At 46.3% G+C, this 25,433-nt stretch overlaps 1 protein-coding gene across 2 annotated transcripts in view; it reads left to right on the top strand.

Moving 5' to 3' along the window:
- USP4 (ubiquitin specific peptidase 4) overlaps positions 1-25,433 on the top strand; it is a 51,573-nt gene that overhangs the window by 21,310 nt on the left and 4,830 nt on the right. The window contains exons 7-17 of one of the 2 annotated variants that reach the window (XM_080797619.1): positions 6,550-6,690; positions 7,508-7,625; positions 11,792-11,965; positions 13,855-14,013; positions 15,123-15,347; positions 16,082-16,165; positions 17,309-17,403; positions 19,695-19,886; positions 20,790-20,878; positions 23,926-24,153; positions 25,294-25,364. In XM_080797619.1, the coding sequence (XP_080653745.1) occupies positions 6,550-6,690; positions 7,508-7,625; positions 11,792-11,965; positions 13,855-14,013; positions 15,123-15,347; positions 16,082-16,165; positions 17,309-17,403; positions 19,695-19,886; positions 20,790-20,878; positions 23,926-24,153; positions 25,294-25,364 (1,576 nt within the window). The remainder of the gene's footprint in view (positions 1-6,549; positions 6,691-7,507; positions 7,626-11,791; positions 11,966-13,854; positions 14,014-15,122; positions 15,348-16,081; positions 16,166-17,308; positions 17,404-19,694; positions 19,887-20,789; positions 20,879-23,925; positions 24,154-25,293; positions 25,365-25,433) is intronic. The other variant, XM_080797620.1, reaches the window with a different exon arrangement.

Below are 25,433 nucleotides of genomic sequence, written 5' to 3' on the forward strand. Positions count from 1 at the left end.
GGGATATAAATTGATGTGGTGATTTTAGGAGATTTGGCAACCCTTACTAGAGGAAGAATTATGTACATATTCTACAACTCTGTGAACCAGTCCTAGGCATACAGCCAACAGAAATACATCTCATGTTCACTTAAAGATATGTTCAAAAATGTTCACGACAGCACTGTTTGCTTGTCATAGTCACAAACTGGAGTTAAACCAGATGTCCAAAAATAGAGGGGATAGAGACATGGTAGTGTATTCACCCAGTGAGAGTCTGTAGGGACCCAGTAGTGTTGTGTGTCATGAACAATGTTGAATGAGAGAAACTGGACACAAAACATGGCATCCTGTGTTCTCTTAATATCAAGTTTAAGAACAGGCAGAACTTACCTAGGGGGCTCAGGGTCTTGGTAGTGGTTAGTTATGGGAGAAATCATGACTGACAGAAGCATGAAGAGGACACTTGGGGTCTAGGGCCGTCCTGTTTCTGGGTCAGGGTATTGGTTATGTAGATGTAATCATTTGGTTCAAATTTCTTGATTTTGACGTTCATGATTTATGTATTCTCTATGTAGTACTTCAGTAAAAAGTTGAATAATAGTAAGATAGGTGTAAGAAAGCAACCCATATCAATAACAGTCTAGAAGTTAATTCTGGGTAATGCCAACACGAAACACAAGTGAGGAAATGAGAGGCAGTACAGAGCTGAGAGAAATGGGAATGTTACAAGTCTAAGTAGTTGATGGGCAAAAATAAAAACAGTTATGTTCTAATAAGTTAATGGAGTAACTGCCAGAAATGTAAAAATAGAAAATATATCTTTGAAATATGCTGTGTTGATTAGGAAAGGTTTGAAGGCAGTTAAGAAAGATGATGCTTTAAGTCTTTCTAAGAGGAATTTCTGAGGTATCCCTGGTGGCTCAGTGGGTTGAGCATCTGCCTTCGGCTCAGGTCATGATCTCAGGGTTCTGGGATCAAGTCCCACATCGGGCTCCCTGCTGGGGGGTGGATGGGAAGCCTGCTTCTCCCTCTCTTCCCTGCTTATGCTCTTTTGCTCTCTCTCTCTCTCTCTCTCTCTCTCTCAAATAAGTAAATAAAATCTTGAAAAAAAATTTTCTGAGGCGGGGGTCCAGTGCTGGTATCATTAGAAACCCAGCTGCTCTGTCATGTTATTCTGCTATGTGCAGCTTCTGCTTCAGAGGTGCTTCCCTGTGGGTTTAGGATCCTGAGCTATTTGGTTACACTTGCATTCAAGTGGCAAAGAGGAGGAAACAAGGAAAAGGAGGGAAATAGCCCTTCATTTTAAGGAAATTTCCCAGAAATCATACATAAAACATCTCTTTGCTTCTCTTTGGCCAATGATATGACCATACCTGGCTTCAGGGGAGCCAGAAAATGCCTTTTAGCAGGGTTGCAGTGTGTCTAGCTAAAAATTGGGTTTCTTGGGGTGGCTGGGTGGCTCAGTCACTTAAGTGTTTGCCTTCAGCTCAAGTCATGATCCCAGGACCCTGGGATCGAGCCCTGCGTCAGGCTCCCTGCTCAGCAAGAAAGTCTCCTCCCCTTTCTTCTGCCCCCACTCGTGATCTTTCTTTCCCTCTTGCTCACTCTTTCTCTCAAATAAATAAATAAAATATTTTAAAAGATTAAAAAAAATTGGGGTCTCTAAGAAAAAAGGTTAGAATAACTTACTGGGAGACAAGACGGGGGAAAAAACAAACCCTCTTTTTCTTCTCTACTCTACCAGTACTTGCCACTATACGTGTGTAGGTTTTTCTCACACCATCCAGTTCTCTGACACCTGTTGTATAGTTTCACTCAATTCTAGCACAGTCTACCTGAAAGTACCATCAGATCCCACAGGTTAAGGTCTCAGTCCATCAGAACTGGCCCAGTTCCAAGTCCAGGTTGTTTCCTGTGCTTGGGATCACCAACTATTAATCAGAGGTTTCTGTGATCCCTCCTTGGACTTGATAATTTGCTAGAATAATTCACAGAACTCAGGAAGACCAGTTTGTCAAGAAAGGCTATAACTCGGCAACAGTGAGATGGAAGAGGTACCAGGTGGGTATAGGAAAGGGGTGAGGAGCTGCCCTCAGTCATTCCAGCATTTTGGCACCTCCATGTTTTCACCAACCTGGAAGTTCTCCAAAGTTCCCATACATCAGGGATTTTTGTGCAGGCCTCCGTAAGTAGGCATGATTGATGAAATCATTTAGCCATTAGTAACTGAACTCAGATTTCCAGCCCTTCTCCCCTCTCCAGAGGTTTGGTGTTGGGCCGCTGCAAGTTCCAACCCTCTAATCACATGGTTAGATCTTCTGGCAAGCCCCATCCTTTGTGACTTTTTAAGTCATTAATATAAACTGAGGTGGTTGAAAGGGGTGTGTTGGAAATAAGACATTCCTTTTGCTTTTTAACACTTAAGCTATTTCATGAACCAAGGGCAGAAATGCAAGGATAACAAAAGATGCTCCCATCACTCACCACTGAGGAAATTACTGAGGGACTGTGTGCCAGGAATTTTGGACAAGACCAAAATACATATTTCTTACTATTTTTTAAAAAATACATGTTTCTTATAAATCACAGTACTGAAGACAGCTAGGAAACTGCCACACCTAAGAAGGGAAATTGAGGGCAAGAAGTAAAAAAGAACAACTGAGAATTGGTAATTAGAAAACATGAGATAAGGAGTCTGAATTAAGGACAGCTTGAAAAGTGATTAAAATAACGATAAATGGGTTAAAATCATTCATCAAAACTCTCAGAATTTTTTTTTTTTAAGATTTTATTTATTTGAGAGAACATAAGTGGGGTTTGGGGAGGAGAGGGAGAGGCATGCTCCCTGCTGAGCAGGGAGCCTGATGCGGGACTCAGCCCCAGGACCCTGGAATCATGACCTGAGCCAAAGGCAGATGCTTAACTGACTAAGCCACTGAGGCAACCCAAGATTTTAGAGAGAGAGAGAGAGCACAAGCAGGGGGAGGGGCGTAGAGAGAGGGAGAAGTGGGCTCCCTGGTGCACCTTGGTCCCATGACCCTGAGATGATGACCTGAGTCGAAGGCAGACACTTAACCAACTGAGCTACCCAGGTACCCTTTTTGATTAGATTTTCTTTAAAAAACAAAAACAGCTATATATTCAGTAATGCATTATCTGTCAAGCAGACACAGGTTAACCTTGAGGGAGTGGTAAAATGTGACAAGCGAATTTGTTATTCAGGGGAAGTCATTGATTGGCCTACACCCCCCCCCTTTTTTCTAACCTACCTATAGAGTCAGTTTAACGTGTGTTGTGGCAGGAGAACAGCATAAATTGTGTTCAGCTGTTTTATTAGTGAGGGCCACCTTGTAAATTCTGAACATTTTAAGATGTTCTTCTCTTCCTAGTGGATTGTGCAAACCTTTGTGTTCGTGCTTCCAAAGTTCTTTGTAGAGCAGGCCTTACTTCCCTCTCTCTCTCTTTCTGACTCTGTCTCCCTCTGACTTTACTTGCCTGAGGTCTCTGATTCCTGGTTAACTCTGCACCATGACCCCCTTTTGAGGCTGCCTGCCCAGAAGTAGAAGAGGACAGTATTTCTGAAGCGGAGATGTGGGTACACGCAGACGAGGGTTAACAGCATTGGTGTGGAGAGCACAGCTTAGGGTGTTGTGAAGGCAGTGAGGATTCCAGTAAGAGTTCATTGTTACCTTTTTCTTTCTTTCTTTTTCTTTTTTTTTTTAAGATTTTATTCTTAAGTAATCTCTGCTGTGAATTTGGGGCTCAAACTCACAACCCTGAGATCAAAGTTGAATGCTCTACCAGTAGAGCCAGCAAGTTCATTGTTAGCCACTAGCCAGCCAGTTCATTGTTATCTTAATGATAATGCCAGGTGCTGGACTCTGGTTACTTGAGGTCATCCCTAAAGGGTGCACTTGTCTGCAGAGCAGCTTTCAGCCTGGAGACCATCTGAGAAGCATGCAGAGGTCAGTGGAGCAAGGAGGGCAGGCATGAGTGTGTTACAGGGCCTGGATCTTGGGTTCAGGGTATGTTCTAGTTGTGACTGGTAAGGACTAGACATACCCAGAAGCAGGAAATATCTGGGTGGAAAGCTACTGAGAGACCAGAGACTTGACCAGAGTGTCTTTTAAAGGAGCAGAAGCATCCTTTGGACTTGCAGCCTCTGTTTTCAGAGTGTTTCTGGCATGAGACCCAGTGAGGTCTTGCCTCAACTCATCTGTACCCTGGAGCTTAAGATGTTTCCCACCTGCAGTGCCCCAGAATGTGTTCTAAAGCTGCCTGATGACAAAGTGCCAAGTGCCCAGGCATTTCCCAGATAGTTACTTTTCTGCACAGAGGTCTTGCTTTTGTCTGTCAAGGGTGGAATTTAAGAAAAACTTGGTCTTGTGGCGTATGGGTGGCTCAATCGGTTAAGTGTCTGACTCAGTTCCAGCATGATCTCAGGGTCCTGAGATCAAGATCCCCCCTCCCCGCCCCTGCACTGTGTTTAGTGCTAAGTCTGCTTGTCCCTCTCCCTCCTCCTCTGCACCTCCCCCCACCTGCTCACTGGCTTTCTCTCTCTCTGAAATAAATAAATGTCTTTAAAAAAGAAAAAGTTTGGGCGCCTGGGTGGCTCAGTTGGTTAAGTGACTGCCTTCGGCTCAGGCCATAATTCTGGAGTCCCAGGATCAAGTGCCGCATTGGGCTCCCTGCTCGGCAGGGAATCTGCTTCTCCCTCTGACCTTCCCCGCTCTGTGCTCTGTCTGTCTGTCTCTCTCTCTCATTCTCTCCCTCTCAAATAAATGTATAAAATCTTAAAAAAAAAAAAAAAAGATTGTCTTATGTAAATTTTCAGCATATAAAAAGACATCCTTATGTACTCATCATTGGGTTTCTTTTTGACTGAATTTACTCTGAAAACTACTGGCAGTATTTTCTAGAACATTTTAAACAAATGTCAAATAAAATTTTTCTTTGTTTTCTTTCATTTCAACCAGAAATGTCTGTTTAAGGAATTGACAGATTTGGTTATGGCTTCTGTGGATTTTCCCCTTTTGTGTTCAAAGAAGTAGAATGTTACCAGTGAACAGTTAGTAAAAAGGGGAGTGTTAAATTATATGCCTTGAGAGGCGCCTGGGTGGCTCAGTGGGTTAAAGCCTCTGCCTTCGGCTCAGATCATGATCCTAGGGTCCTGGGATCGAGCCCCATATCGGGCTCTCTGCTCAGCAGGGAGCCTGCTTCCCCCCTCCCCCGCCCGCCCTGCCTGCCTCTCTGCCTGCTTGTGATCTCTGTCAAATAAATAAATAAAATCTTAAAAAAAAAAAATTATATGCCTTGAGATTCTGCATGTCAGAATTCGAATTTCACTATCTTATAATACCTGTCAACAGACCTGAGAGTGGTATGCTATATCAGACCAGCCTTGGGTAGCTACTTCCTGCCTTCATCACCATGGACAGGTTTCCTGTGTGTGCTGAAGTCACCTGTCTGGTGGAAGAGGGTGCCCTTGGTTCTTGTTTTACTTGTTGAGGTTATCTGGGTTCTTGGACTTTTTTGCAGCATGAGGATGAAGCTCTATGAAGCAAATGCTCTTCAGGATTTGAGAAAGGTGCATTTCCCTTTGGGAAGGAGAGGGGCTGGGGAACCCTCTTTCCCTCTCCCTCACTGTGACGTCAGACTGTGGAGCAGAACTCAGTTCCTAGTGCCTAACTTAAACCCCTGGATAGTTTCCTGATGTCTGTCCATTGCAGGTGTGGGTGCAGGGTCACTCCTTATCTCTGCTGCCTTGTTTCACTTTCTTGTAGAGAACCCTGGTTGAGATCAGATCCCTTAGGTTGGGCTCTCTGCTGGGGCATATCATTATCATATTCTGTAGTCTAAAAATAACCCCAAATCAAGAAGGAAAATCACAGTTGTACATATTTGAAACAGAGCAGAATGATCCACTTTCTTCTACATGTTCTTATACAGATTTTAGTAGAAAATTGATTAAAAAATCATACCAACTTAATGTTTGGGATAGCACTTGCATTTATTAATCAGAAAGTTGGTATAAATCTAAAATAAGATATATTGTGAAAAATATTGAAACATAAGTTTGAAACAGGTTACTCACATTTGATAAATTTGAGGAAGCAAAAACAATTCTCCTTGAATAGTGTAGTGAAACCAAACTACCATTTGCCTGTTGTAGTGTACTCAGAGCCAGCTGCTCATTTCGGGTCAAGTATTTTGGGGATTTTCCTCTCTTATTGCCATTTTTCTCTGTCTTTCACTGGTAACCCTTAATAGGGAAGGTTATGATTTATAAATCAAATCAGGATGCCCTAAAGACCAACTTTGTGGTTTATCCTACTGAGAGATTGGGTGGGCGACCACATGGATGAATGAGACCAGGAAGACCAGTTAATTTCTTGACTCACTTAAGTAAAATTAATCTTGAAGTAGTATGACAGTAGGCCTTTGGCAGTTAATTTTAAATAACTGGATATGGAGAACAATTATTTCTTGAAAAGAGACCTTAAGGCTTTCTGTAGGGTTTGCTTTTTGCAAAAAGTCAGTAGCATTGTCTCTGCTTCTCTCTCCCAGATCAAGCACTGCGCCTAGCAGAAACTTTCCTACCTCTCCAACATCATCAGCAAGTCCCTATTCCTCAGTGTCTGCCTCTCCCATTGCAAATGGTGATAGCACTAACACCTCTGGGATGCACAGCTCCGGTGTCAGCAGGGGGTAAGAGCAGGCCCTTTCACTTCGCTTCCCTCCCTCTGAGTCCTTTCCCAGCCTGTGTGTGGAGAGCTCCTCTGCTGCAACACTAAGCCTAGTGGGATTAGGCTTCTCCTTGGGAACATGCTGCAATGTTTTTTCTCTCTCCATTTCATACCCATCGTAGAGTATGTCTCCTACTTCTCACTTACATTGCTTGTCCTTAGATGAGCTGCTGTTTTGCGCACAGCCTAAGTCACTGGTGTTCCTGTGGGGGGGGTCACCACTTTTCGTGTGAAAGGATGGGCTGGCCGTATCACAGCACAGTAATAGCTCTGAGGGAATGGTTCTCAGCTGTGGGGGATCCCTCCTTTGTGCGAGCATCTCACGAGCGCCTGCCACATAGCACAGACTGAATGGAGGAGGAGAAGGTGAGGTGAGAGTATGCGTGAATACTCAAGCACAGTTAGGACAAAGTGTGGCCTGGTGAGTGGTAGTGTGTGAGCTCTTAATCTTGGTAACCACATGTTCTTCCATGAAGTCACATGGCAGTTAGCCTTGTAGAGGGAAACACAGTTAGCATTTGCCAAAAGCCTGAGAGTAGAGAACTCAGATAGCATTTCTCCCCTTAAGGATATGCTTACCACCTGCTGTCGTGTCAAATCAGGGGCAGGGGTGGGAGAAGGGGAGTGACTGGAGGGCTGGCGAGGGGTGTAGGAAGAACTCATATCATGGAATTATTACCAGATAGGGATTGCAGAGGCCCTGGAGGAGCCCCACAAGGTTTCCTGAGGGCATGTGCACAGCACTCGCTTTTATTGCTGATGTGGGTTGTGTTTTCCAGTGGATCTGGCTTCTCTGCTTCGTATAATTGTCAGGAGTCGCCATCGTCTCACATTCAGCCTGGGCTCTGCGGACTTGGAAACCTGGGGAACACCTGCTTCATGAACTCCGCTTTGCAGGTAGAGGGGAGAACTGTCGTCTCAGTAACACTGCTTTTTCACAGGACTGGGGTGTGGTTAGGAAAGGCATGCTAAAATGTTGGGGGTACCCTTTACCAGGGATCCCTGCCTACCCTTTGTTAGTACTTCAGGAATCCCTATCAGGGTACCTCCCACTGGTTAGTACAGAATGGCCTTATCACTGTTAATGGCCCTGAATCAGTCCTGTAAAAATATTTTGAATTTTGTTGGCCACAAGGGATGATCTCCCCAGAAAATATCAGAGCACTTGCCCGGTTGGTTTCTGATGGGATGAAAATTCACTGCAGCTGGTACCGCCTTCTTACCAATGATAGCTGTCTAATCTCATGCCCCTGATTGTGCAAAATCCTAAAGTCCTTCCTTTGATACCTGATTTGTTTGTTGATCAAATATTTATTGGGGACATACTGTGTGACTGTGGTGGACATGGGCTGGAGTTAGGGTCCAGCTACAGAGTTAGGAGGGCAGAGTTCCCAAGACTGCCTTCACTTCTGACCCCAGCTGCAAGTTTGGGAGTCCCCAAGACTGCCTTCAGTTTCAATAATTTGCTGTTATATTAAGTATTACATTATTTAAATCAACAATTTTTTTATTTTTATTTTTAATTTTAATAAAATAACTAATATTTAATACTTTACATATATTTACATATATTTTAAATAAAGATGTTAATTTTTTGAAATTAACTTTATTTAAATAAATAAAACAATTATACTCACAGTTGTGGTTTATTATAGGGAAAGGATACAAGTTAAAATTAGCCAAAGGTTGGAGCAAATCAGGAGAGTCCGGGAGGGTCCCCAGTCTGGAGCTTCTGTTGTTCTCTCCCTGTGGAGTCAGGATGCATTACTTTCCTGGCATTGATGTGTAACAGTAAGCATGGGGTATTGCCAAATATGTAAACTCACCCGAGCTTTGGTTTCCAGAATTTTTATTGGTGGTTTATCACTTGGCATGATTAATTGATTGCCCAGGTGGTTAAACTCAGTCTCCAGGTAGACTAATACGATGTGATCCAAGCCCCCCACCCTCATCCCCTGCTCCCCGAAGGCCACGGTGGTGGTTTTTCTGGCGAGGCTGGTTCTCACCCTAAGATGACAGTGAAGTGTGGCCACCACCACCCCAGTAGGAGATTCTCCACAACACTGGAATCAAAACATTAGATTCTCCAGTATGACTGATGATCTCCAGACAAACAAAGATATTCCTGTCAGGGATAACATTCCAGGGGTCACCAGAGTACTTTCCAGAAACCAAGGACAAGGGGCACCTGGCTGGCTCAGTTGATAGAGCATGTGACTCTTGATCTCAGGGTGGTGAGGTCAAGCCCCATGTTGGGTGGAGCCTATTTAAAAAAAAAAAAAAGATAAAAAATTGTACAGGTACAGAAGCCAAGGGCAAGAGCCAGACTTTCTCTTTGGACAAGGCCAGATGCTTTACTATACATAGAGACTCAGTGGTCAGCAAATGAGACATGGTTTTTGTACTCACAAGACTAACAATCTAACTTTGAAGTTTCATGGAGTAGAAAGGAAAAAATAAAAAGACATGTAAAAAAATAGGTGACTCTTAGGTTTGGAAATTATTTTTTCCCACTGTGGTGAGATGGGAAGAGCAGAGTACTGAAGAAAAGAAACTTGAGATTTGGCTTTTCATGGGTAGGTTTTTCTCAACTCTTTGTATCCTCAATTACCCTCAACTATTAAATGAAGATAATGATAATGAGGACGTCTATAGCTCTACATGTAAATTTCAGGAGAAAAAGATTAAATTCCATCATTTAAGTTTTTTTTTTTTTTTAAGATTTTATTTACCTATTTGACGGAGAGAGATCACAAATAGGCAGAGAGGCAGTCAGAGAGAGAGGGGGAAGCAGGCTCCCCACTGAGCAGGGAGCCAGATTCAGGGCTCCATCCCAGGACCCTGAGATCATGACTCGAGCCGAAGGCAGAGGCTTAACCCACTGAGCCACCCAGGTGCCCCATCATCATTTAAGTTTCTATCTCTTAATGCTAGGGAAAGAACAAGTGAAACCCAAATGAAGTGGGAGGGGGATAAGAGAAGAGCAGGAATTAATGAAATACAGGGGTGATTAACACTGTGATTGAAATGTGATTCTTGGGAAAAAAAAAAAAACTTATAAAATTGCCATAAATGCTCAGGGTAACTGATGAAGAGGAAAAGAGAGAAAATATAAATGACTAAAGCTAGGAATAAAAGAAGAATATCACTACAGACCCTGTAGCCATTAAAACGATTAGAGGATAGTAAACTAAACCAGTATTGCCATTTATGTTAAGTAAGTAAAATTTGAATACAATTAAATTAAGTTTTTAAAAAATTTTAAAAGATATGAACATAGTAAAACCTTTATGCCAGTAAGACAGTTTAGATGACAAGTTTGGACAAGTTGCTTGGAAAGGCATAATTTATCAAACTTACACAGGAAGAAATAGAAAATATGAATAGTCCTGTATTTGTTAAAGAAATTGACTCAGTAATTAAAAGCTTTACAACAAAGAAAATTTTTGTTCTGGATGGCTTTATTGGTGAATATATTCAAGGATTTTTTTAAAAAAAGATTTTATTTATTTGACAGATCACAAGTAGGCAGAGAGGCAGGCAGAGGGGGAGGGGGAAAGCAGGCTCCCCACTGAGCAGAGAGCCTGATGCAGGGCTCAATCCCAGTACCCTGAGATCATGACCTGAGCTGAAGGCAGAGGCTTTAACCCACTGAGCCACCCAGGCGCCCCATATCCAAGGATTTAAAGCAAGAAGTGATACCAATCATATAAACTCTTTCAGGAAATGGGAAAAGAGGGACAGCTTCCTAAATCATTTTACAAGGTGGCATACTCTGATACCAAAAATTGACAAGGAATTTTTTTCCCCTGAAATTTTATTTATTTATTTATTTTTAAGATTTTATTTATTTGAGAGAGAGAGCACAAGCAGGGGGAAGTGGCAGGCAGAGGGAGAGGGAGAAGCAGGCTCCCCACACAGCAGGGGGACCATAATGTGTGACTCGATCCCAGTACTGTGGGATGATGACCCGAGCTGAAGGCAGTCATTTGACCAACTGAGACACCCAGGCGCCCTCTAAAATTTTATTTTTAAGTACGCTTTACACCCAGTGTGGAGCTTGAACTCACAATGCTGAGATCAAAGAATCATATGCTCTACCAACTGAGCCAGCCAGCACCTGCGACTGGAATTTTAAAAAAGGAAAATTTTTGATGGCCATATCTCACTCATTATTGTAGTCGCAAGTAATGTAAATGAAATTTTAGCAAATCAGAGTCAGTGATGTTTAGATGAAAGTGTAGAACAGGTAGGATTTGTACCAGGAGAACTCAGTTAGTTTGACACCTGAAAAATTGATGTGTGTCACTTAGCCAAGTCACAGAATAAAGAAGAAAACCATATGACCATCTCAGTAGATGTAGAAAAAACACTTGGTAAAATTAAGTTTTTGAATTTGAAGAGTTAAAATTAGTATGTACACATGCATACTGATGTTATTCATTATTTTTTCGACTATCTTTCCTGATCTTTTCCCACATGTTTCTGCTCTAGTAAGATAGTGGAATGTCGTAATCAATTCCAGTTAAAAAAAAAATCATCTCATGGGGCACCTGGGTGGCTCAGTGGGTTAAAGCCTCTGCCTACGGCTCAGGTCATGATCCCAGGGTCCTGGGATCGAGCCCCACATCGGGCTCTCTGCTCAGCAGGGAGCCTGCTCCCCCTGCCCTCTGCCTACTTGTGATCTGTGTCTGTCAAATAAATAAAATCTTTTAAAAAAATCTCAAAATTACGATGTTAAAAATTAACCATCCTTCATTGAATAGAAAAGTATTCTGTTGGGCACTTGGGGCATTCAGCTTTTGCCCTTGGGTAGTTATTTCAGAGACAGTTCTTAGATAGTGAGTATGAACCCCAACACCATGTCCTTGGGAGGTTAGCTGCAAGGCAGGCAACCAGCTTGGGCTTCTGGGAGGCTGTCCCTTACAGTTGTGAGCCTTGTGGAGAGTGCGGAGAACTTCACTTTGTTGGGAGTCAACCCTCATTGGCCCTTAATAACTTGGTTTATCTTCATCTCTGTGTGCTTCAGAAGGGGTGTGAGCTCTGATCGTGTTCTCTTTCAGTGCTTGAGCAACACTGCACCGTTGACTGACTACTTTCTTAAAGATGAATATGAGGCTGAAATCAACAGAGACAACCCTCTGGGAATGAAAGGGGAGATTGCAGAAGCCTATGCAGAGCTCATTAAACAGATGTGGTCTGGAAGGGACTCTCACGTAGCACCTCGCATGTTCAAAGTAGGTTGCTGTAGATACTTCCTTTTTTCCATTTTGGGGAGAGTGATTTAGTGTTATTCCAGTTGCATTTTGGGGTTAAGATGGGGGTCTGAGATGAAAAGCCCCATGCGAGGAGATCCTCCTTTTCTGTTGACCAGGCATTCAGCACACGGTTACTCTAAGTGACCTCAGCCCCCGCCTGTGGGCTGGGGCTGCTGCAGAGGGCGTTTGTAGGCTGGTTGCTCAGAATGCTATATTCTGTGGTACCAGTCTTGAAGTAGGAAACATCCTAAGCCAGAGTGTAACAATTCAGTTTAATTTCCAGTATTATCTGAAGGGTACTCCCAGGTTCTCTGAGCCTAGACCCTATACCCACTGTGGGCCGCCTAAGTCAGGAACTGGGTTGATACTCCAGGAGTGTGGTGTGAAAGTCAGTTCTCAATTGGATCCCTCGGCTAGGAAGAGTGGGTACACTGCAGTGGGCTCTTGGAGCAACTTGGGCTTTCCCTTGCCTTAAATATTTTTTTCCTGTTGAGGGGAAGGACTTTGCCTTCATATTTTGAAATCTGAGAGACCCTGTTTAGCCTGCATCAGTGGAGTTTAAGGAACCTTCATGAAGCTTGTGGTAGGAAAAGATAGGATGATTTTTTATTCAAAGGGGAGGGGGGGTCCTAGTACCTTGGCTCAGTAAGAAAATTTAAATGGTTTATTGAAATTAAAAACTAATTCTTTTTACCCCTGTGGTCACATTAATCCATGGGAGATACATGTAAATTACTGTCCCCATACCATGAAGTCAGACTAGAATCAGGTGATGGTATATCAAGCTCAAACTCATGGAAATGAACGGTTGGAGGACCATATTTAGGTATTAGGGGGAGTGCAGAGCTTCCTTGATGATGGATGTTTTTCCTCTCTGCACTGTCTGGTATGGCAGCCAGACAGGCCGCAGCCAGACAGGCCCTAGCCACTTGAAATGTGGTTCGTGTGAACAAGGAACTGAATTTTTTTATTGTGTTTAATTTTAATTTCAATAGTCACATGTGGCCCGTGGCTGTGGTGCTGGGCAACACAGGTGGGAGAGCATGGATCGTCCAACGTCAGGATTCATTGGAACCTCTGGGGGGTCTTGTTAAACCCAGACTACTGGACCTGTCCTCAGAGTTTCTGATTCTGTGGGTCTGCATTGGGCCCAAGACTGTGCTCTCCTGGCAAGTTCCCAGGTGATGCTAGTGGTGCTAGTCGGGGACCACACTCTTGAGGATTGTAGATGCAGAGCAGTGCAAGGCAGGCAGTCATTTAAGGACAGGGGGGCTGTTAGGTACAGGAGGATGGCTCTGACCGATGCAGATGCCGTTTGTAAAGTTCTTGTGGAGATTCTGAACCAAAGAAGGGCATAAGAGAGGGATTTGTGTCGGTACTTGCAAGGTGTTTCCCCCTCAGGGTGCCCCCCTTCACTTACTCTTCTTTTAGGGGAGTGGCCCAGGGGCCAGGTCCGCTGTTATCCTGGCTTTTGATCTGAGCCCTCTCTCTGGCGAGAACTACTGGCCTCCTTTAGGCTCTGAGGAGTTAATTGGGCCACTTGGCCAGATGATGTTCTCCCTTACTGTCCCAGCTGCCCCTGCAACGTTTTTTTTTTTTTTTTTTTTAAGATTTTATCTATTTATTTGACAGATCACAAGAGAGGCAGGCAGAGAGAGGAGGGAGGAAGCAGGCTCCCCGCTGAGCAGAGAGCCCGATGCGGGGCTCGATCCCAGGACGCTGGGATCATTACCTGAGCCGATGGCAGCGGCTTTAACCCACTGAGCCACCCAGGCGCCCCTGCAACGTTATTTTTGATAGCAGGTTCTCATCTGACTTCACTGGTTCTTTAAATCATATGCCTTCTGATGTGATTGCTTTTGTTGTAGACTCAAGTGGGACGTTTCGCCCCTCAGTTTTCTGGCTACCAGCAGCAGGACTCTCAGGAGCTGTTAGCCTTTCTTCTGGACGGACTGCACGAAGATCTGAACCGAGTAAAGAAGAAACCCTACCTGGAGCTGAAGGATGCCAATGGGCGGCCAGATGCGGTATGATGTTGAAGATTTTTGAACAATAACTTTTCATAGAAGTTGCCTCCTACCGAGAGTTGCAGGGACATTCTTTTGGTCTTCGAGTATTGATGCCAGGGCCCTGGTTGCCCTTTGCTGTTGATGACACGGACACAGGCTCTGGTAGAGAAATGCATTTCGGGTCAGAAAGAGGCAAACTCTAGTTACTCCTAATTCTCCTGCTTGGGGCTCTTGAAGTCAGTGTCTGTGGAGTGTAATTCCATTGCTGAACCAGAAACTAGGGCAGTCTGAAAACCAAAGTGACTCTAGTATGGGCCTTGGGAGTGTCACTGCTCTCATTAAAATACATACATGATTATTAAAATAGTTTGTTATTAACATTATTAAGGCACTGATTTTTTTGCCTCAACTTTCTAATCTATAGAAAGGGAATTTGGTATTTAACTTTACCCTATCACATTGGGCTTAATCATATGAAAACTTTAAAGTTGTATTTATAGCTTGAAGGAAGGACTATGAGTTGAGTGAATTAGCTGAACTATAGTATAAATTAAAACCTCACTGCAGGGGCGCCTGGGTAGCTCAGTGGGTTAAAGCCTCTGCCTTTGGCTCAGGTCACGATCTCAGGGTCCTGGGATTGAGCCCCGCATTGGGCTCTCTGCTTGGTGGGGAGCCCACTTCTCTTCCTCTCTCTGCCTGCCTCTCTGCCTACTTGTGATCTCTGTCTGTCAAATAAATAAATAAAATCTTAAAAAAAAACAACAACAACAACTCACTGCAGGGACTTTGGATCATTGAACACCTTGGAGGAGGCAGTCCTTGCCGTCGTCAGGTCCATTTGCCCCCAGTGCTGTCAGGGCTGTCTGGCTCCCATCAGAGGACACACGCCTGTATGCCGCACAGTCCTACATGAAGACTTTGTTAAGTGTGGGAATGGGCGTGGAGCTGGCATGTGATAGTGAAAATGGTCTGCTGAAAGCAGTCCCAGCCCTGGCTGGCCTGGATCAAGTTCTTTGCTATAGAGACTGCCTCACGGTCCAGCTCAGATTCTGTTGTGGATCATTCCGGAGGAAGGGGTAAACAACTCAGGTGTGTTGAGATTGTCTTATTTATCTTTATCCTTCCAGGTGGTGGCGAAGGAAGCCTGGGAGAATCACAGGTTAAGGAATGACTCTGTGATTGTGGACACGTTCCACGGCCTCTTCAAATCTACTTTGGTTTGCCCAGAATGTGCTAAGGTTTCCGTGACCTTTGACCCATTTTGCTATCTAACTCTGCCACTGCCCCTAAAGAAAGATCGAGTCATGGAGGTCTTTCTGGTTCCTGCTGACCCTCGCTGCAGACCTACCCAGGTAAGGGGATCTGCACCCTAATGGCACCCCTCACCATGGGACTCTGAGTGTGGCTTCTTCTGCCAGCTGTCTCTGAATCCCTGTGGCACTGGCCTGAGTGTGTGCCCTCGGCCTCCTTCAGACGTTTGTGTGATCCTCTGTCACTCAGGGAAGGTTGTGAAGTTCCTCTGGGCTTCTCTGTCATTCCCCGCCCCCGCTCCATTCATTCAGCTAAGGTAATATGACTGATCTGCTGAGTGATCCTGGTATCTGAATGCTGGGAGGCAGCAGCAGGGTACTTCTGGTCAGTCATCCCAGAGTCTACTGGAACAGAAGGCCAGATGGGTGGCGTGGCCACCGGGTCTTAGTGTCCTGCCCTGCTGCAGGCTTACTGGAGGACTACTCCTTCTTCTCCTGGTTTCATTTCTTCACCTCTTACAGATGCCATCATGTGGCAGTCTGTAGAATTTTCCACCATTCCTTAAAGGAGGTAGTGGATGACTGCCGAAAGTGAAGAATGAGACAAAGCAGTATATAGGAGGGAAAGAGATGGCCGGGCTTCTGTGCTGCTGCCCGAATAGGGAGGCAGATGCTGAGGCAGAGGACTTGCTGTTTGCTCCTGACCACTCCTCAGGGCCCTGACTGTGTGTGACTCATAAGAGGTCATCTTGCGCTCTGTGATGCCTGCTTCAACCAGCTCATCTCCTACCCTTTCCTGAGCACCTTTGTCACCCCTCCCATCTTTCTTTTTGCAGTACCGTGTGGTGGTGCCGCTGATGGGGGCCGTGTCTGACCTGTGCGAGGCTCTCTCCAGGCTGTCTGGCGTTGCTGCGGAAAACGTAAGGCGGGGTGGTCAGTGGCGCTCAGCCTACTGGGGCCATTTCATAGTCCTTGGGAGTGTATTTTCAAACTTGTAGCCATGATTATGGGGTAGTTCTTATTGGCCAACACAAACATGATTATGTGTGGATGCCTCAGACCTCTTGGCCCTCGCTCACTGTGCACACTGCGTCTGAGACTGTCCCTTCAGCCATGGGGAACACTAGCCATTGATGGCACAGGAGCCATGATCAGAGGGCCAGGAGTAGGGCTCTGCTCTTAGCTTTCCTGCCCCTTCGCAAATGACCTTTTCTGTAGCATGAGAAGCTGGAAGTTCTTTCCTACCCTGTAAGTCTGGATGACATGATGTTCTTGATAGAAATCTTTATTTATTTATTTATTTATTTATTTTTAAGATTTTATTTATTCATTTGACAGAGAGAGACAGCGAGAGAGGGAACACAAGCAAGGGGAGTGGGAGAGGGAGAAGCAGGCTTCTCACTGAGCAGGCTCGATCCCAGGACTCTGGATCATGTGGGGCTTGATCCCAGGACCCTGGATCATGACCTGAGCTGAAGGCAGAGACTTAATGACTGAGCCATCCAGGGGCCCCAGAAATCTTCATTTAAAAGCAACTGCCCTCACTGGGCTTTCTGCTAAGGCTGGCCCTGTGTGGAGGTAGGGAAAGTGAAGATCCCTTCCTCCATCCTCCTGTATGCTCTGAGTCCCTCTCTTGTCCCAGCGCCGGTCAGTGTCCTTGCTCAGCCCCACTCTCCTGGAACCCTGCTGGTTTTAGGCAGTTGTATAGTTGGGGTTTGGTGTGTTCAGCTATGTGCTGAGGATGGTTTCGAGACTCTTGGCCCCGGGGGACACTCCAGAGGTTTCTGGATGACTGCCAGTCTCTGGTCAGCACTCATTCCCCACCATTCCTACCACTTGTGGGCAGATCCCATTGTAAACCTCAGGACAGATGTTACCAGCATGTTTTCTGCTGGTGGCAGTCATGTTGTTCTCCCTTGGGCCTTGGTCTCTGAGCTCTGGGGCTGGTGGCCTGGCGGTCTCTCTGGAGGCCACACTGGGAGCACATAATTTTCATTTGCTTCTGGGTTGTATGTAGAGGCTCTTAACCATCCTGTAATCTTTCTGTTACTGTTGATTCTTAGATGGTGGTCACAGATGTATATAATCACCGGTTCCACAAAATTTTCCAAATGGATGAAGGTTTAAACCACATCATGCCTCGGGATGACATTTTTGTGTGAGTACTCAGTAGTTTCTGCTGCAGGGTTGAAGGAAACATTCTAGAGGCTTTGCCTTATAGGTGTCTCCAGAGCAGAAGATCTGGTAGTCAGTGCTCAGGTGGATTTCCCCTGACTCCCTGGTGTAAGGGATGATGTTCAGAGAACTGTGGGCAGCTGTCAGTGCTAAGCACCTCCTGGCACTTCAGAGCTGGGCATTCCAGATAATTCTCTTTAGCACGGACATAGCCTTTTGTCAACAGTTACTGTCTTTTAAGAAGACCTGTTTAATGGTTCTAGAGATGGACTTTCTGCCAGAAATGCTTTTCTCCAGAAGAGTTAGAGCTGTGCAAGGGGCCATGGGAAGTTGAGAGAAGGGATGTGGTACAGGCAGTGGCCCCATGGACAGGTAGTTTCAAGAGCGACAGGGAGGGTTGATAGAAATAGCCTTTTTCCATTCTAACATTCTGTAAGCTCTGAGACTTAGTTTTCTCATCTGGGTGGGGATAGTACACTTTCAGCTCCAGAGGCCTCCTGGACCCCTTCCAAGTCCCCTTACTTCAAGGCACTGTAACTGTGTCTGTGTCCCTCTCCCATGTGGGGTGGAGTGGAACATGAGCTTGCCCGAGCTCCCTGACAGCCACTTGCTCGGGGAAGCTCAGATGTGGACCACACCAATGCTTTTTCTCCCTCATTCCCTCTCATTGGAAACTTGACTCTGCTGAGGAACGTTTTTAGGATTGTTTTGGTTTGTGCTTTGATTGAGGAATGCAGTACGCAAAGGAGGTCTTTCCTTCCCTTTAAGTTTTCGGGCCTGCAGCATCTAGATCACTCTAAACGGAGTACTTCCTGACCAAATCCGAGATCCTGGTTCTGTTCACACTTGTGCACACTGCCTTCCCGCTCACAGCCATCTTCACTCACTTTACAAATGGAGGGCACCAGGGCTCATGCTGGCCATTGGGCTAAGGCTGTCCATTTCTGACCCCAAGTCCTGAACAGCGTTTCCCCTCAATTGTAGAAACCAGTGTTTGCACACACCAGAGCTTAGAGGAACTGGGGCATTGCCATGTGGGGAGCTTGGCAAACCACCACCAACGAAAGAATTTGTGGAGGCCCAAGTGCTAACCATAAGGAAGCAAATTGTTTTAAAGATGAAGTTGTAATTGTCATGAAAATACGCTAGTACCGCGAATATTTTTTGAGCATGTGGAACACTGTGCTGCTGAGTTACTGAATTCTCCCCACTTCCCTCTAAGGTGGGTAATCCCATTGTTCACCGAGTAAGCAGAGTCAAAGGGGAGCACTTAGCCCTGTTATAGCAGCCAGAAAGTGACAGCGTCAACATGGAATTTGGGCCAGCCTCACGCCCAAGACCTGGTTCTTGACCCTAATGCTGGACCATAGGGTCTTTACCTAGAGCACGTCTTAGACATTTTTATGAGTTGTTCTTAGAACTCCTCCTGCACATACTTCATGTAGGATCGTTTGCCAGTCATCTGGGGAGGGTTGTGTGTGTGTGTTTGTGTTTATAGTTTTCAAAAATTGAATCAGTAAGTTTGTGTCTCCCCCTATAGGAAGAGGGAAAGACTACAGTCGGTTGCCAGCAATTTTGGTAACATCTGTTCCAGGATAAAACATCTATAAATCTCCTCAATCCCATGTATTCACTAAGTAAGACACATTTTTCAAAATCATTGATTTGTATTTAGCATTTTCTTTGGTTATCTCTAATTTTTAAAGAAATAAATGATTCTTTAATTTCAGTGTTTTTGAACAAAGATGGCAGTAAGTTTTATAAATTTGCTTCCTTATTTGAAATAAAGAATCTTTGCCTAATATTCTGGGTATACATTCTTGTATGATATTTGGTTTTATTAAAGGTCAGGGCACGTAGGAATACCTTTTTAAAAGTTGAGCTCCTTGGTTACAAAAGATGATGAACTTGGTGGCCAGGCACCGCCCCTTCCCCCCTCCCCAGTGCCTCTGTGTCTACAGTGATGGTCCAGATGATGGCTGTCATCTGTGTTGAGTTCCATTTGAAGGACCACAGAGTCGAGGCCATGGTTGGGGAAAGAGAATCATGTTAGCCCCGAGTCCCAGGTTGTGTAGGTTCACGTTTTGCTGACAGTGACCCTTGGGATTGCTTCCCAGCTTCTAGAATCATCTTGGAAATGATTTATCCACCTTTTATACTGAGGTATGGTTTGTCCCAGCAACCACAGTCCTGGCCACCACGTAGCTGCAGCTCAGATCTCTGCTGCTTATAGTGGCCCACTGCTGAAGGTGCCTTCTTGTGTGATTGACGTAGGTACGAGGTCTGCGGCACCTCCGCTGATGGCTCTGAGTGTGTCACGCTTCCAGTCTACTTCAGGGAAAGGAAGTCCAGGCCGTCGAGCACCTCGTCTGGGGCCATGCTATACGGGCAACCACTGCTGGTTTCTGTTGCCAAGCACAAGCTGACCCTCGAGTCTTTGTACCAGGCTGTTTGTGAGCGGATCAGGTGGGTTGCAGGAACACTTTTTGCTTGTTACCTAAAATTGCAATGGGCCCAGCCACAGTAGAGACCCACACAGTAGAGACCCACACCCCACACAAAGACCCTCAAGTCTTTGTACCAGGCTGTTTGTGAGCGGATCAGGTGGGTTGCAGGAACACTTTTTGCTTGTTACCTAAAATTGCAATGGGCCCAGCCACAGTAGAGACCCACACCCCACACAAAGACCCTCGAGTCTTTGTACCAGGCTGTTTGTGAGCGGATCAGGTGGGTTGCAGGAACGCTTTTTGCTTGTTACCTAAAATTGCAATGGGCCCAGCCACAGTAGAGACCCCACCCCCCTGCACTGGGTGCCTATATTGGTCCCGGGTGCTCAGTCCTGTGAAAAGGTAGTTGGGCCTGCCCCCTGGCAGGGCCAGAACAGATGCTGAGGAGACAGGGCATCTGGCACCTCTTAAGCGCCATGACACTGGGCACCTCAGCTTCCTCTGTGGTCCCTGGAATCGTGTCTGTCGCACTTGTCAGTCATTGGGTTTAGGCCGTCTAGTGCTTTGATGTCAGTTTGTGTTTGAATACAGTTTCCAAAGTACTCCACTATCATTTGAAGCTGGTGATTAATGTTACTGAGAAATATTTCTTTTAATGACGGTGCCACGTGACATTCGTAGAAGATTCGAAACAGACATTCACAGACGATTCAGAGTCTTCAGTGACTTGGTACTTAAACATCTTTTGGGTTTGTCTCAGTTTCTTGAAGTACTGAGCCATCCCCCAATTTTAAAGTCCTTTTAGTTACCTGAATGGCTCTCTGAATGGCTGTATGTCAGTTGTGAATCACGTTTAGCTGAGTAGTGGAGAAAAACAGGTAAATGTTACGGCTAACAATAATTCCTTGTCCTTTTTTCCCAGCCGCTATATAAAACAGCCTTTGCCTGAGGAGTCCGGCGGCTCGCCCTTGGAGCCGGGGGCCTGCAATGGCTCCAGGGGCAGCTGTGAAGGTGAGTGGTCGCCACGCAAGGGGGCTGTGACTGACCAAATCCCTCCTGACCTCCCTCCTCTTCCAAAGGTGCACACACGGGAGAGGGAGGCTGCCAGTTTGGGCACCTCGTGGAATCTCTCAGACATGTAGGCTGGCTTTCACCTCAGCCGACAGGTGGAGCTAGCCTGACAGGACTGAGTGACTTACCCAGGGTCACGAGGCCAAGTCAGGAATTGATTCTGGTCCTTTGGGGCTGGCGGAGTGGGTGCTTAGCCAGCCCTTGACGGCCTCCATGACCTGGCTTCCGTCGGAAGAGCTATCATGTTAGCCCTTACCCGTCACTCTGGTGCAGCAGCGCCACTGTGAAGGACAGGAGTCCTGGCTAGCCAGTCAGAGGGCAGAGACAGTTTCTCGAGTTTTTCCTTCATTCTACCCAGGAAGCTACCCATGATTGGTGACTCGTGATAGGTCCCCCTATGGGAGCAAAGTGAGCCACAGTGTGCAAAGCGGCCGGCGAGGCTGGTTGCAGGAAACCCAGAGCCCTTGCCGTCCTCCCGTGGCCAAAGGCTCACAAGCTCATCCCTGACTGGGGAGCTGTGTCTGACTTGCATTATGGTTGTCACCCTTCTTTTTGGGGCCTCTGTGACGTAGTGGGTTTATCACTATAAAACCACAAATGTCCTCCGACTTACCACTATAACTTTTCAGTTGCAAATCCAAATGCTCAGATTTCTCCAAGACATGCATAGTCTTGGAAAGTGAGAGCTGGTATTGGAAAATGCCCATAAAGCTCTGTCTTCACAGGATATTGCAAATGAGAAGTAATTTAGATTGAGTGTTTAGTATAGTCCTATGTTGTTCTTTTTTTTTTTTTTTTAAAGATTTTATTTATTTATTTGAGAGAGAGAGAGACCATGAGAGGGGAGAGGTCAGAGGGAGAAGCAGACTACCCGCCCAGCAGGGAGCCTGATGTGGGACTTGATCCTGGGACTCCAGGATCATGACCTGAGCCAAAGGCAGTTGCTTAACCAACTGAGCCACCCAGGTGCCCCAGTCCTATGTTATTCTTGCCCAGAATATCATGTTCTCCCCCTAGGGATGAAGAGGAGGGTTTTTTCTGCACTGAGATGGCAGAGTAGCCATGGCGGGTCCAAGCGGACCTGGGGTGACCCATGGGTTCTCGGCACTCGGGCGGTTCAAGCACTGTGATTCCTAGCTTAAAGTGTGGGGTGGACTTCAACAAGTCACTTCATTCCTCTGAACCTTGGTTCATCTGTTTCACAGAGTCGAGGTTACAATTTAATGAGAGAATGTGGGGTAAAGTACCTGGTACATAGTAGATGCTCAGTTAATCATCACACCATGGAAGTATTTGCTGTTGTTACAATTAGCCTTGTTTTGTAGACATTCTATCTCTTACTGCTATTGCTGCAGATATTGCTTTTGAATCCTTTAATGCAGTCTTGGGGCATAGACTTCAAACTCCGTTCAGTGCTGAAATACTTCTGCATCTTTACTGCCATGGCTCCTTGTCAGGCCTGTGGTGCCTTTCTCCTGCTGATTCTCTGGGTGATCTGGGGTAGCTGCTTTCGGTGGACTCCGCTTACTTTTCTCATCCATGGTACCCACTCCTGCGCTAGCATTAGTTTCCTAAGATTGTCCAAATAGCTGGCAGCCAGTGGCATAGACAGGAAACACAGTTTTTATAGTTCCGGGACTCTGTTTGTTCACTAAGCGGGGTGGAAGCAGGCTTTGGCTGTGTCCCTCTTAGGGAGGGAGCAGGTAGGGAGCAGGGCAGGCTCACCTGGGCAGTGAAAGGGGTGGTGCAGCTGTCTCAGGAGCCAAGTGAGCTGGTCGGAAAAAGAGCGTCCGTGAGGGCCAGGCTTGCTGTCGTAGGCCAGCTGGCTGTTGGGAACGGTGCCCCTGGGGGTCCATGTCACACCCTCATACGTGGTTGTGCTGTCCTGTGACCTGAGAGGAAATTGCCGCATTGTCCTGAGCCTGACTTCGTTCCTCAGGAGCGCTCTCAAGGCAGATTGGCTTTAAAAAAGAGGATTCTTATGTTAGAACGTCCTCTTTTTCTCAGAGTTTCCATGTCTTACTGCTATTTCCCGAGTATATAAACTTGATATTTTAGGTATTTTCTTCTCTTACTTTTACATCACCTTTTGGAGTTGTCCCATCTTTGTTCAAATTACTTACCCAATACCCTGACTTTCCCCTTTTCCCCACAACAAAGAGTACCATGGCTATGTTTATGGATCATTTTACTGCTGCCACACATACCAGTTCTCTGGAAATACCTGGGAAATGGAAGTGTATGTCTTCAGAATGCCTGTTAAAACTCCTGAGGGACGCCTGGCTGGCTTAGTCGGAAGAGCATGCGACTCTCGATCTCAGGATCTTGAGTTTGGTCCCCATGTTGGGTGTAGATTACCACGAAAAAAATCAATAAAACAAAATTCTTGAAACTCTGCAATCTCAAATGAATAATGAGAAAAAAAAAGATAGGGAGGGCGCTGTCTGCTCTGTCACCAGGACCCAGCCCGGCATCTACATTTGAGAGACACTCACCGACTCCTTGTTGAAGGGACAGTCAGCATGTTTCTTGTAGAGGAACCGAAGGCTTTTGCTCAGTATTTGTGATCATAGTAATGTTTTTAAAACTGACTTTTAAGTTATGTTTCTTAACCCTTTGGTCCTTTTCTCTCTGTGGGTCAAATGATGAAGTTGAACGAGTCAGAGGATGTGGGTTGAAGCCCAGTAAAGTACCAAGTGTAGAGGGGCCCCCATTAGGACAGGTGGGCCTGCTGACTCACCCTGTGCCTTGGGGGGCCTCAGTGAGCTTCCGTGGGCCCACGCTCCCTCATCACACGTTAGCAGGGCCCCTCTGCGTGTCTCACCGCCTCGTGGTGAGGGTGAATTCAGGTGCCTTGTAGGGGCTAGATGGAGGTTCACATACACGGGACAAACTGTGGGAGGAAGCACCGGAGTTAGGTATGAAGTAAAACTGTTAACATTGAAGCGGTGGCAGACTGTATACACTGGTTTTTGTTTGTATGCCAGGAGAAGACGAAGAAGAAATGGAGCATCAGGAAGAAGGCAAAGAGCAGCTTTCAGAAACGGAAGGCAGTGGGGAGGATGAGCTGGGTGGTGACCACGGTGAGACCAGCCAAAAGAAGGTCAAAGGGCAGCCCTGCCCGAAAAGGCTGTTTACCTTCAGCCTCGTGAACTCCTATGGAACAGCTGACATAAATTCCCTTGCAACTGATGGAAAACTACTTAAACTCAACTGTAAGCACTTTCTGTGACCTTTCAAACTGGGCTTGGTGAGGGGGCTGAGAATCCGTCTGAAAATCCTGTTTGTACCCGGTACTCGCTGCACTGGGCTCTCGCCGTGTCCCTGGAGCTCCATGAATAGACGCTTGTGTGGGCCTCGGCTTAAAGCTCCCTAAAAACTGTTCCCGAGACCTGAGTGCCTGCCCCGCCATCTTGCCAGGCTTGTCTCTCTGGTCCTTTCCCTCCACTGCCACCACCCTCGGGGCCTCTGTGCTGGGTTGATAACACTTCTCGTGCCCCCTGCGTGGCAGCAGACTCCTCTTGCTCATGAGACTATGTGCCTGTTTCTTCTGTTCCATAAGACTGCTCAGGACACGTGACCCATCTAGATGATGGTCATGGATTTCATGGGCTGTTCGTTAGCTGGAGCCTGTGACATGGGCTGCTGAGCGCACGGAAGAGGCCGTGCAGGACGCGCGTGGTATGGAGAACATGAGAGGTTGGGGAAGACCCCTGCCCGGAAGCATTTCTGTGTCTCCTTCACTGGAAAAGACCTTAGCTTTCTTTCACTCCCTTTCTTTTTTGTTGGATCTCTTTAAAAATGTGTGTTCTCACCAGCTTTATTAAGGCCTTTTCAGGTCTCTCTCTCCCTGTCTCGGCAGCTCCCTCCTCTCTGTGAGGCCTCCTCCTCTTGCCCATGCATTGCGGATTCTATCTCCTTCCCCCTCTCTTGCACACTGTGGCCTGGCCAGTGCCTGCAGGCAGTAGGCTGGGCCCCTGTGGGCAGCACCTTGTTTTCCTTCTCTCGGGGATTGATCGAACTCTTCCTCTGCCCTGTACCCCGTCTCAAAACAGTCTTCGGCTGTTGTGTCAGGTTTTCTCATGAGTTAAGGCGGGAGGGTAAATCTGGTCGCCATCACTTCATCTTGACCTCATCCCCTTCGGTATCGTATACGGTTAGCGCCTCTGGAGCTTACTGCGGCACTGAGGGAATCTTTGCCAAAGGACGCTGGGGGCTGGCTCAGGGCAGAGTATCGTCTTGCTGTGGCTGCTGAGGGGGGCAGGAGTTGATGGCGCAGCCTGAGTGTTTTCTTCTCACTCCTTCCCCGAGTGCTGGCCGTTAGTAATGAGTGACATTTGGGTCTTCCTCCATAGCTCGATCAACACTGGCCATCGATTGGGACAGTGAGACCCGGAGCCTTTACTATGATGAGCAGGAGTCTGAGGTAGGGGACTGGGGACTCCCGGTCGGGAGGAGAGCTGGGTTCTGCCCTCGCTGTGCACTCGGGTCAGTC

Source organism: Martes martes, assembly GCF_963455335.1.
Source record: "Martes martes genome assembly, chromosome: 1".
Taxonomy (NCBI): Eukaryota; Metazoa; Chordata; class Mammalia; order Carnivora; family Mustelidae; genus Martes; species Martes martes.